The following is a 12,616-nucleotide window of genomic DNA, read 5'->3' on the forward strand; positions in this document are numbered from 1 at the left end:
GGAGGGGATCCTACATCCAGTGCTGCATTTCAGGGCCAGATTCCCACAGGAAAAGGGGAAGCATCTGAGCGGGAAAGCACCAGGAAGCTGCTGTGGGTGGAGGGGTCGATATGGGGACAGGGCAGGGGAGGTGGGGACAAGTGACTTTTCCATCCAGGAAGGTCCTGGCTCCCGCTCTGAACCGGGTCCAAGCCTGTCCCTGCTGCAGCCAGCTGAGCCTCAGTGGGAGCCGACCGAGCTTTGTGCCTCGGCAATAACGTCTCATAAAATTAAATGATGTGTGTGTTGGAGTTCCGTGGATGTGGATATTTGTGTCTGAGCCTGCTCTGGCAGGAGCCTTTCTTTCCCCCCTGAGCTGAACATCCCACCCATGTGAATATCCTCATTTCTCCTGTTGTTTTGTTTTGTTTTTTCTTTCCTCCCCGCTACCCTCCTTAGGAAAAAGCTTCACCCTGACCATCACCGTGTTCACCAACCCCACCCAAGTCGCCACCTATCACCGAGCCATCAAAGTGACCGTAGATGGACCCCGGGAGCCACGAAGTAAGTGATGTGTTTTGTTTGGCAGCACTGAGGAGTGTGGGGAGGGGGCATGCAGGGGGCCGAGCGCTCCGTGGCCAAAGGATGCAGGACACAGAGCCAGCTGGGGCAGCACATGTAGCCAAGGAGAGGGTTGGTGTGGCCAAGGGAGCCCAAAGCAGCGGGCACAGCTTGGCTCCTTGGACTTTCTCGGCACCGCAGAGCGTGGTGTGTGTCCTTCCCTGCCTCCTGCTCTCTCTGTGCTCCATGTCCCATCTGGGAGGGATGGTTTTACAGCTCCTCATTGTGCTCCACAACCCATTCGGAGGGATAGTTTTACAGCCCCGGGTTGGGATGCTGGGGAAATGCTCTGAGCTCCCAAAAACACAAAGGGCTCCGACCTGGTGCCGCACGGGGTGTGCTGGGGGGCGGTTGTGGAGCCAGAGGTGCCTTGCTGGGCTTCATTGGCTGATTGCTGCTTTTTAAACTGAAAATGGTCGCAGGTTCCCTCCGTGCTGAGCTCGTATTTGCCTGTCTGTGGGAGAGCACCTTCCCCTTTGGTTGGTGGTGGTTTCGCTTTCGGGCCGTCAAAGGCTGGGGCTGGCAGCGCCGGGGGCTGAGCTGCTGGAGAAAACCAAAGGCACGGGGCGACCGCAGAAGCGTCTGTGTTCTGGTGGAGGAGGCTCTCCCGGGTGCAGGACGGTGCCTCGTGGTTGAGGGAGGCTCTGTGAGTCGCCCTCGCTGGGTTGGTTTTCGGCGTCGGGCTGGTTTTCGGCGTCGGGCTGGTTTGAGCTCACCTTGGCCTCTCCAGCGATCCCAGGAGTGCGGGGAAACGCTCTGGAGCTGTTGGCCGGAGGAGTTTCCTCTTGCCATGAGTATTATTTGCTCTGTGGGACCCCCTGCGTGGTGGGATCTCGTCCCTGGGGGCTTCATCTCTGGCTTCAGGCTCTGGCTTTGCCTTCCTGCTGGCTCAGCACCACCCCAGGGACTATAAAGCTGAGTTTGTTCCCTTTGCGTGTGAAGCTGTCAGTGCCCACATTGAAGGGAAACGGTTTGATCCTTCTGAATATGCCTCAGAAAATATTTTCTGTTGATGCTGTCGTTGGGCCATCGGTGCCCCTTGATGTCAGGCCAGGTGGAGGCTGTTACCTCGGCGAGGGGGTTTGATTTGCATCGGGGTTTGTTGGGTTTTCTTCCCCCTTCAGTTTTATTTCGGAGCGTGAGTGGCTTTATGGGAGCCTGTCAAGCTGCTGGCTGGATTTATCAAGCTGGAATTCAGTTGTGTGTTGTGTTTTTTTTTTTTTTTAAGCCAGAAACACAAGGCAGGTCCCTGGTGTGGGTTTGCAGCCATCAGCACCCGTGGGTCGTGGTGGGTTGAGCCTGGGCTCAGCCCGGGGCTGGGAGGGGAAAGCAGGCAGGGGCTGGGCAGGGAATTTCACAACTATTCCAGGTCAGGAATAGAAACCAGGTCTCCTGACTCCTGGCTCAGCCCCTTATCAGCTGCATCAGATCGCCTTTCTAATAATAATAATAATAATAATCATCAGGAATACATAAATAATAATACAAGGTGAGATAGTTACTACTCTTAGCGTTTGGTTTGACTCCACCGATAGCCAGCGCTCGCCAAACCCCTGTGAATCACACCCACTGTGAATCCTCCTGGATTTCAACATCCCTCCCCAGAGCTCCCCAGCTTTAATTTAAATTTTCTGATATGGAGGGGGAGGCTCCGTGGCCAGGCAGGGAGCTGGGGGGGGGCCGAGCCGAGGGCGCACTCACCCTGTGCTTCTTTGTCCCGGGGCCCTGCCTTTGTTTGGCAGAATTAGGCAAAAGCTTGTCCTGGCTCTGGCTCGGTGTGCCTGAGGGATGCCTTCCCTGGGACCCGGCCCGGTGCAAGGTCAGCAGTTTTTTGCTTTTTTTTACTTATTTTTTTTTTAAAAATGACTTGTGGACCTCAAAACGTGCTGGCAGTGCTGGCTCCTTGAGGAGATCTGCGTGGTGTTTATTTGCTGCTTATGCCCTTGCCTTGTGTGGACCCCAAAGGTTGATCTCTCCCCCATCCCTGCACCACCCTCCCAGCCCATAAATTGCTGATTGAAGAAGTTTAGACTCAAGCTGTGGTTTTTTTGGAATTTGTTTCAGATGATCATAGATTCGTTGCCAGTAAAGGTCATATTTTGACTCCCAGTTTGACCTGGGGCTTAAAATTCATCATTGATGAAAATCCAGTGTCTTTGCACTGGAATAAAAAATAATAATAAAAATCTCCTTATTTTTTTTGGCCAGCCTTCGGTTTGCAGTTTCTGATGAAATTTAAAAAAACAAAATATTTAAATAATGCCCCTTGCCCTTCCCTCCCTGCAGTCCTGTGCAGGAGCCCTTGTTGTGGAAATTACCAGCTGTGAAATGATCCAGGCTCACTCCTGGAAAACCAGCGTGGTTTTCCTGGTTCACCTGCCACTGGGTGGCTCTCTGGCACAGCACCCCTGTGTGCCAGCACCCACCTGGCTCCCCAGGTGGCATTTGGAGCTGGTACAGCCCTGGTGATCCCCACCTTTGGCCAAACACCATGGCTTGTGCCGCTCTCTCCCTTGTTTGTCTCTGCGAGGAGGGAGCTGGCAGAAGGAATTGCAAACTTTATGTGTGTATATATATTATACATACACTTTGTAACATACATACGTGCGTAGATATATTTTTATATGCGTGCGTGTGCAAAAAAAAAGTCGGGTTTTTCTCCCTTTCTTGGCTGCAAGCAAGTGGGACGTGGTGTGTGTTGGCTCCTGTCGTGCAGGATCAGCGCTGGCCGGGGCTGGAGGCTGGATGTGGGGCTGGTGGGGCAGGCAAAAAAGCACCCTTAATGTGGAAAGAATTGGCCATTTGTCTTGGTATCCTGGGAAAGCCCTGGGCATCATCTCCTCAGATGCAGTGAAATTCCTCCAGCAAACGTTCTCGTGGGGTTTTCTGGGCCAGGAACGCGGCTGAGCTCCACGCCCCAGCTCCGAGCATCCCATTCATCTTCCACCCCTGTCCCATCGCTTCATCTCAGCCCTTGAGCGAGTCTTTTAACTCAAGCCGTGCCCAGAAAAACTTCTGAGGAGTTTGGAATGGGGTTGAGATGGGTGAGAAACAGCAGGGGAGCGGGTGACAGGCAGGGCCCAGCACGGGGCCGGGGGTGAAGCTGGGATGGAGGGACCAGGAGACCTGGACCCTGGAGCTGAAGATGCTCCTTTGAGGGATCCACAGCCAGTGTGGAGCTGATAACAGTGGTGGCTTTGGCTGAGCATCCCCTCCAAGGTCTCCCACAGTCTCCTTCCGAGTGCCCTGCTCGCTCTGAGATCTTTCTTCCCTGCACTCAGGCTCTTTCTGGGTTAGATCTGGAGGGGAAAAAAGGACATTCTGTCAAGTTGGCACCTTAGCTCTAAACAAATAGCACAGCGGGTGCCAAGTGTTGACATACTTTGTACAAACAGGAAGTAATAAAATATTTGAACTTCCTGTGGAATTTCCTTCTTTCCCCCCCCTCTCTCTGCAGCTCTGTGTTTAGCAAGAGCCCGGCTCTGGAGAGCTGCAGCCCTGGTGCAAAGCCCTGTCGCATCCACAGCTGCCTGCAAAATAATCCACAACAGGCAGAACATGGGAAAATGAGTAGCTGGAAGCTATACAGGGATGTTTAGTCTGTTCCTGGGTAAATGGGAGCATCTCCAGGGCCTCCCCCATCACACCCACCTGCTGGCTGCCTTCCCTTTCCCTTCCCTTTTCCTTGCTTTCCTTCCCACTGCTCTCACCTCCTCTGCTGTCACTTATCCTCTCCTCTTCCCAGCTATCCCTTGCAACTCCAGCCCCTTTTCTGCCCATCTCCTGGGAACTCTTATGCAAAATCTTTTTCCCCCTCTAAATGCTTTTTCCCCCCTTTGATTTTTTTTTTTTTCCTGCTACCATTCAGTGTTCTTTAACCTCTCTCCCCCTTTCCTAAATCTCCTTTGCCCTTAACCCCTTCTTTCTGGTTTCCACCCCATCCCTGCTGTCCTGGTCACCGTGTTGAGGAGCAGAGGGAGACCAAGAGGATTTGATCCCCCACAGGATCCCTGTGTCCCCCCTTGTTGCCTGCTCAGCCACAGCAGCACAGCAGCAGGTTCTTGGTGCCCTGTTCATTTTTGGTGTGTGCGTCAGAGATTTGGTGCTTTCAGTCACGTCCCCTCTTTGTGCCACCACAAAAAGCGACAGGAACGTGTCCCCCTCCTGCAGCATCTGCTGGCTTGGACCAGGAGAAGGGAGCTTGTGGTGAGAGCACTTCATATCCCCTCTCCCACCATGTTGTCCCTGCAGGGATTTTCTGGCTGGGCCCCATCCTGACCCTCTGGGGTCTCTTTTCCCTCCCTGAAGGCTTCTTGCCCCAAAAGGCTCCGGCTGTCCCCTCGCACGGCATGTAGCCAGGGGGTGGAAAGGCTTCTCACCTCCCATTCTCACCTCCCACACCAATGAGTTGTTTCCAGGAACAGCCTTTTTTTTTTTTTTTGCTTTCATGCTTTTGAGAGCCTCAGCTGGGTGAGGGTTTCCCTCCCTGCCTCCCACGAGAGACGTCAGCCCCGAGCCCCAGCCTGGCCCCGCGCTCTGAGCTGGGAAATGAAGAGTTTGGGACGTGCAGAGGGTGGAAACCCCCTTGTGTGAGGTGTTTGTGGCATCTGTGTCCCCGAGGTGCTGGCAGTTGGTGGGCACAAGGCCGTGTCTTGGGTGCTGGTTTCCCTTAAGCACCCCAGTGCACTCTTGGCCTCAAGCATGTAAAAAAAAAAAAGGCAAAAAACTGGGAGAAAGATTGACTGGAAAGGGAAGATTCTTGTCTGTAAATCCAGCCTGGAGAGGGCTTGGCCTCTGTTAATGGCAGTGTGCTGGGGTGACTGCGGGAGGAAGGTGCCTGTGGCCCTGGGTGCCCCCAGCCCTGTGCTGGGACATCTCTTCCAGCAGTGTTGGCTGACTGGGAGCCCGGGAGGAGAAAGGGTTGTATCAGCACTTCATGGGATGACACAGACCCAGCTGGGGCTCCTCTGCCCATATGGGAGCCGTGGTGACAAAAGCAGGGCCCCGAACCGCCCCATCCAGCCCGGGCACACCTCGGCCCCGCTGCCCACACCCCGTATCTCACCACCTCCATCTCTGTTCTCATCCCACACCCAGCACCAGCCCCGGCTCCCCGAGTCGTGGTGTGTCTGCAAACCACCTTTCTCACTTTATTTATTTATTTATTTATTTATTTATTTATTTATTTATTTATTTATTTATTTGAGGTTCATCTCAATCCATCTCTCTCGGGTTCAGAGGACTCTGTGCCGCGAGGTTTTGTAGTAGAATCACAGGATGGTTTGGGTTGGAAGGCACCCTAAAAATCACGTAGTTCCAACCCCCTGCCATGGGCAGGGACACCTTCAACTAGAAGGTGTCTTTTTTTCCCATTTATCCTTAGTGGATGCTCCAGTCTGAGGCCAGAGAGAAAAAGGAAGGACAGCACCATGCTAGCAAGGCAAGTGAGCCCCCTGCACCCTCCCTGTCCCTCATGGCTGTAGATGAGTCTGAGATTTACTACCCAGAAATATCAAAGCTGAAACCCTGTTTTATTCAGGGAAGGAAAAAGAGGTGCAATATTGCACCCTGTTAATCCAAATCAGCTCCACAGAGACCCCAATGTGATGCTAACAACTAGACATCCCAGGCATCCCCTATAAGAGGGTGCTCCCTAATTCTGGCCTCCAAGCTGACCTGCAGATTTGGGCAGAGGGTGTGAGGCTGAGCAGGCAGGTTTTCCAGGCTGCTCTGGGAGGGTTCAGTGCTTTAATTTTGGGATGGTTGCATGCATGGAGGTGGTCTGTGTGTCCCCCCATTGTGAGCCACCACCATCTCTGCTTGTTGCCAGGCTGGACCCTGTTGCCAGACCCACTCCCTGCAGCCCCAGCATGCTGGGGATATTTATTTGCAGGCAACAGCAGCTTTGCCCAGAGCTGAGGTCAAAGAGCTGAGTCAGCCCCTCCACACTGGAGCAGGGCTCAGATTTGGGGTTTTTGGTGGCAGGGGCTTCCCTGTGGTGCAGCCTTCCAGGCTCCTGTTTGTTTTTCCTGGGATACAGCAGCCCTGGGCAAACTCAGTTCCTTTAGCACCATCCCATTTTCATGCTTTAATGGCTTAAATGCCATCAAAACTACTAAATGCTGTGTTTAATGTTTCACAGAGTTGGTTATTTCTGTGCTAAGTTTTGGGTTGTGATGTCCTAAAAGCAGTGGTGATCTCTGGAGGGATTTCTGACTCCTTGGGAATTGCTTGTAACGCTGAGGGCTTCCCTGATTTGTACCATTTTGAGGGGAAAAAAGGAGAAAAATATGAAACAGAAACATTCCTGTTACCTTTCAGAAAAGTGGCTGATCCATGAATTCACCCACCACGCTCTGGCAGGGCTGGGAACCCCCTGGCAAAGCTGCTCCCCAGCCCAGTGGGGATTGTGGCTGTCCCATTTCAGGATGTTTTGTCCCGTGGACCTGTGCTCTGGGGAGGATTTGTGTTAAATCCACACTGTGCTTTCTCCTCAAAGGGGGAAAAAAAAAAGGTTGTCTCATGGTTTTGTTGATTTCAAGCAATTTTGAGAGGAGACAGAGAGCTGGAAGAGCTCTGCAGGGCTTGGGAGCACTTGGGATGATGCACCGTGGCCCTCTGGGACACCAGCTCCATGAATCTGGAGAGGGGGAAACAAAATCTGCAGCTCTCCCATTCCTGGGACACAGGGAAATAGGAATCTACCCAGTGGCTAAAATAGCTGAGGATGAGGAAGAGGGAGTAGGGCAGTGTGGTGGCATTATGGGACAGGAGCCAAAAAGGAACAAGGGCAAAATGATCCCCTGTTCCTATGTTCCTACGGGCAATTTTGGGACCTCGAGGCAGAGACACCCTGTATTTTCTGTGCCTTTCACCCTCAGAGGTTTGATATGGCTTTGGCAAGTGCTTGGAGAAGAGAGAATAAATTATTGGAGGGTCTTGTGCTTCTCAGAAGCTCGAATGGAGACTCGGGATGGGGCTGTGTTGTGCCAGTATTGTACAATTTCAGATCTTTATCTTGGCAAAAAGGCTCCTCGTGGGGCTGTGTAAAACTTGAGCTTGAGATGTTTCTGTAATTAAAAGCAGCCTCGGTGCTGAAGTGCTCCCGTGGGGTGATAGTTTTGGGTATTATTCTGGTCTTTTGTTTTATTCCCTTGCTTGTCCTTAGCTAGAAATAAATACACAGACAGTTCCCAGATTGTCCGGGAATTAGAAAAAAAAAATAAAAGGGAAATGGCGAAGAAAAAGGAAAAAATAAGGGGAAAAAAAAAAGGCAACAAAATCAATCAAAGATCATTTAAATAAATAAATGACCTCCCACTTCCTGGACAGTTATGTGTCGATGCAGAATTGCTATAATCTCTTCTAATTTAATACTCGGTGCTTGAAATATGCTGATTTCCCACTCCTCGAGACCTGTCCCCTTCCCTGGGGAGGAAGAGGAGGAAATCCTGAGTGGCACTTTCTCGCTTCCCTATTAACTCTGCTCTGGATGTGCTGTGGCCCTTTGAGATGGAGATTTGAAGGGACTCCACGGGCTCTGTACGCCCTCCTGGGAGCTTCAGCATTGCTCCTGCTGGTGAGGGCCCTGCCCTGGTGCTTCCCCGTGGTGGTCCTTGGGGTGGTGCTCTTGGAGACATCAGGCTAATTCCAACCATGCTCCAGATTTTGCCGGAGGGAGCCTGTTTGGCTCTCAGGGGTCTCTGGTTCTCCCTGCGCTGATCCAGCCCTGCCAAGGGCCCTCCTTGAAGGAGAAAAAGAACTTTGGATGAGTCTAGGCTCTTTGGCACGTCCTGAAACAAGGCAGGCATGGAAGATCCTCAGTGGGAATGCCAGGTATTGTAATATTTTAGCTTTATTGGTGTTTTCTCTGCCGTCCCTCCAGCCCCTGTTGGTGCTGTTGGTGCCCAGGATGGGGAACTTGCATGGATGGTGTCTGAGAGCTGAAGCCACCCTGTGCCTTCTGCACAGAGACTGTTCAGCTCCATCCCACCCTTCCCTGATCCCATTTGCTCTTTGGGTGGTGACAAATGGAAAGTAAATGCTGGCTGGATCGAGGTGGCACAGCATTCGTGCCACCAATGGACGTTTCACCGGGCAGCTCGCGTGGGGCACGACACACCGCTTGATCTCATCCTTCATCTCCCAGATCCCTTAAAACCCCCAAAACACCCCAGAAACTGGGGCCTCTGCAGTGAGTGGGCAGGCAGGAGGCAAAGGAGGGGGTAGAACCCTCATCCCCTGGCGTGTGGAGGATGCCCAAGGCGGTGGGGCAGCAGCCGGCCCTGGGGTGGGAGTGACGAGGAGACGCCGACGAGGCTCGGGGCTCCCCAGCTCATGCAGGAGCCTTTGCAGATCGGTACTTGCTGCACAGGAGGGTTTCTCTGTTTGTATTCCCATCACTAATGTGTTTTCATCCCAGTGGGGAAATTTGCACCCTTTGGTATCTGCCGAGGCCGTCCGGGGCACCGTGTTCTGCCGAGGCAGTTCGGCCGCTGTTGGTACACGCATGGAAGGCAATTATGTTAAAACACCTCCTCCTCTCATTCCTTATAGGCACTGCTATCCAGTTAACCCCTTCAGGGGCCAATCCTGCCAGGACACAGCGAGGGGGAATCGGGGCTCAGCTCCTGGAGGGCGGATAAAAATCCCTCAGGGAGAAAAGCAGCCCGGCACTGGGTTCTGTGGGTCGGGCTGTGCAAGACCCTCAGCCCCTTGGGGGATGCACTTGTTCCTCAGCAGGTCATGGGGATGTCCCAAGGGACACCCAGGTGCCAGGGACCTGTGGAGCATCCCCTGGGGAGAGCAGAGCAGGCACAAAGGTTGCCCGACGGCCCTCCAAGCAATGGGTTTGCATTGCCAGTGCCTTTGGTGCTACAGCTCGGGGCTGTAATCCTGCCTCAAAAGAAATAACAGAGCAACCAAAATTATATGGGCTCCGGTAAATTCACTCCCCTAATTATTGTATTTGCCACGTATAGTAAATTCCTCCTCTCCTTTATAATCGCCTGGTGCGTAATAACTTCAAAATAATTTTGCTTAAAAAATGACCAATATTTTCTAAGTGAAGCAATATTGGGAGTCAGAACAGGGAAATTATTTTTGCTTGCGTTCTACAAAGGAATCTTTGTTGGGATTGGTTGCAACACCTCCTGCTTTTGAAAGCTTCGGGAAAACCCCAGGGCACGATTCTCGGCCGGGGTGGAAGAGCCATGCCTGGTCCTGGCTTTGGAAATAAACCAAAGTCGGAGAAGTGGGCACTGATAATGTGTTTGGAAGAGATTAAATCGGGCAAAAGGATTGTCTGGTGGATGGGGGATATCTGGAGAATGAAGTTTCGTTGAGGGTTTCTTCCAGGAGGGTGTTGGTGTGTTCTGCGCCGGGTTGTGCCAGGTGCTGTTCAAATAAACAGCAAAAAAAAATTCCCTCTGGGTCCAAAGGGAGTGGGTTGGGATGGGATGCAGGTGACAGGACACAGTGGCACTAAAAAGGAATATTTGTGAGTGTTGCAGCAAGGACACTGGTGAGCGTTGCTCCTTCACAAAGGAGCAGCATTTTGCCCCGTGCCTCAGTTTATAAAGCAGATCTGATTCCTGGTGGGCAGCAGGTGCTGCACAGGAGGTTGTTGGTGAGGATTTGTCCTGCAGGAGCAGGGGCTGCACATTGCAGGGTTATTAATACAGCATGGTCCTGCTTCCCTCAGGCAGGACTTGGGAGCTCAGGAGGACAGAATGAAAGATCACGGATTGGAAAAGAGAGAGGAAAAAAAATAGTCAGTGCTAAAAGGCCAGTTTCGTTTCAGGGGAGATAACAGCTAAAGGACCAGAACTATCAAACAAAACCACAAGATCACATCAGATGTCAGGGCAGGACACATCTCGTTCCTCCCTCCTGAAAGGGCTTATCAGTGCAACCAATCACTTTAATGATGTGGCAGAGGGAGGAAGAGGATTTGACTCAGAGTGAGATGAAATTTAGTTCCTAAGACCCTTCTCTTCCGCTGCCGGAGACCAGTCACCTGTTCTGCAGTCAGCCACAGATAAATCATATCCTGCAGCGGAAGGTGCTTAGACATGATTTTGCATTATTTTCTCTTACTCTTTCCAGTGACTCTACAATCCATAGCGGGAGAGGGGGAGGGAGGGGAGGAAGAAGAGGGACCGAGTGAGCAGAGACATCCCCAGTGCCCTTCTCAGCATCTGAGGACGATGGCAGCGGGATGGGAACCTCCCCATCCCAAAACCAGATGTGGGAGCAGGCAGCCCCCTCGCCAGTGGTTAGCCTGTGCTGAACTCTGCTCCTCTGGCTTTGAAGAGCAGCACTGCAGGGGGGATGAAGGTGCTGTGCAGGTAGTGTTGCTCTGGGGCTCCTCCTCACAGCTTTGCGCTGCCCGTGCTGGCAAAGCTCGTCAGGAGCTGTAATTATCCAGCATACCAGCCAGTCTCTGGAGATGGAGCTTGGAGCTCAATCCTGGGATCGGGGGATATTAGTATTCAAATGTCAGGGCTCGGCTCCAGCTCTGTCCTAGGGCAAAGGGGAAAAGCAGCGCTCAGCATCCTCAAACCTTGGGAAAGTTTGGGTCTGATCCGGGTTGTGCTGTTACCAAGGGTGCAGGACTGGCTGGAAAACACTGCTCCCTCCACTCGGCTGCTGCGAGGCCCTGCAGCGTCAGGTTCATCTCATCTCCATCAGCTGAACCACGGCACATTCCTTGCACAGGTCTGAACCCAGCAGCTGGTCCTCCCCATCCTGGGCAGAGTATCCTCAACCAGTGTCACCCAAAGGAATTTGATGTGCTTGCCCTAATGGAACAGGTTATGAACTGGGAAAAACCAGCTCTACCGGTAGCACACAGCTCCAGTTGTTAGATAGCAGCATTAACTCGCTCCAACTGGCACCTCTCCACTGATCTTCTGAAAATCTGATCTCAGACGTGGCTGAGGCAACACCAGCTGGATGTCCTTGAGATCTGTCTGCTTCCTCCCCAGCGCCCAGCCTGGAAATCTTTGAATCAGGGGTTTTGCCTAGTTCCATGAGAACCAGATCACAGCCCGGGAATGAATTCTGCCTTCCTGGAAGTGGGAGCAACTGCAGAGAAGCCATTTGGGGGGGGGCTGGTGGTTTTTGCACCCTGCTGTGAAAGCTGCCCGGGTTCCCGCAGATGTGCACCCACCTGCTGCCTTGTGACACACGGGCTGAAAGTCTCAGATCTGTAAATCACAACTTTTGAAGCCCCACCTAGTTCACTCTGCAGTCTCAGAGGGAGATTTTTCAGAGGTCTTTAAGGATGGAAAACCGCAGGAAAACACTGGTGGGGATTTTCAGCAAGGCACGAGTGGGATAAATGCTTAAACCTGATGAATTTTACCGATTGCTGAGAATGCCCCCAGCTTGCCCTGTGCTGTGAAGTGCTTTAAAAACCTTTACAAATCCAGAAAGACTCTGTCTCCACACTGAAACCCTGGGAATGGGGAGCCAGTGTCCTTCAGGCATTTGAGCCGAAGTTGCGTGGAAATTTGGGTGTGATGTTCCCTTTGATTTGAACACGGGCCACATCCCCAGAGCTTTTAAAAGCACTACCCTAGATTTCTGTTTAAATATCTGAATTAATGCCCTGCTTTTTTTTTTTCCTTCCAGAGGGCTTAGTTTTGGAGTCTCCCAGTGTAATAAGTGGCCTCGACAGGATTTATCAGGCACTGTCCCACTTGCCAGGGCTCCCATCACAGGGTGGGCAGGCAGAGAGGCAGAGGGACTTAACCCTTGAGTGAGAGGAGATCAGGGGCTTGCAAAGCCTCTAATCAATACCAGCCTGCCTAGAACGAACATCTCTCCCACTGCTGGAGCTTCAGACACTAAAAAACCTACTGTAAATGCAACATATCTCTGTGCTTCCTGCCAGCTGGCCCGGAGCCAGCCTATTTCCTTCAAAAAGAGGGATATTTATTTTCATCCTTTTAGAAGCAGCCAATTCATCTCAGACCACCACCAGCTAAAAAAGCTTTATAAATTAGGAGCC

At 52.2% G+C, this 12,616-nt stretch overlaps 1 protein-coding gene across 1 annotated transcript in view; it reads left to right on the forward strand.

Moving 5' to 3' along the window:
- The window catches only part of RUNX3 (RUNX family transcription factor 3), a 52,960-nt gene that overhangs the window by 21,902 nt on the left and 18,442 nt on the right, over nt 1–12,616 (forward strand). Inside the window, exon 2 of the mRNA XM_029963038.1 lies at nt 439–543. Coding sequence (XP_029818898.1) covers nt 439–543 — 105 coding nt within the window. The remainder of the gene's footprint in view (nt 1–438; nt 544–12,616) is intronic.

Source organism: Manacus vitellinus, unplaced genomic scaffold (genome assembly GCF_001715985.3).
Source record: "Manacus vitellinus isolate BGI_N305 unplaced genomic scaffold, ASM171598v3 scaffold_52_pilon, whole genome shotgun sequence".
Taxonomy (NCBI): Eukaryota; Metazoa; Chordata; class Aves; order Passeriformes; family Pipridae; genus Manacus; species Manacus vitellinus.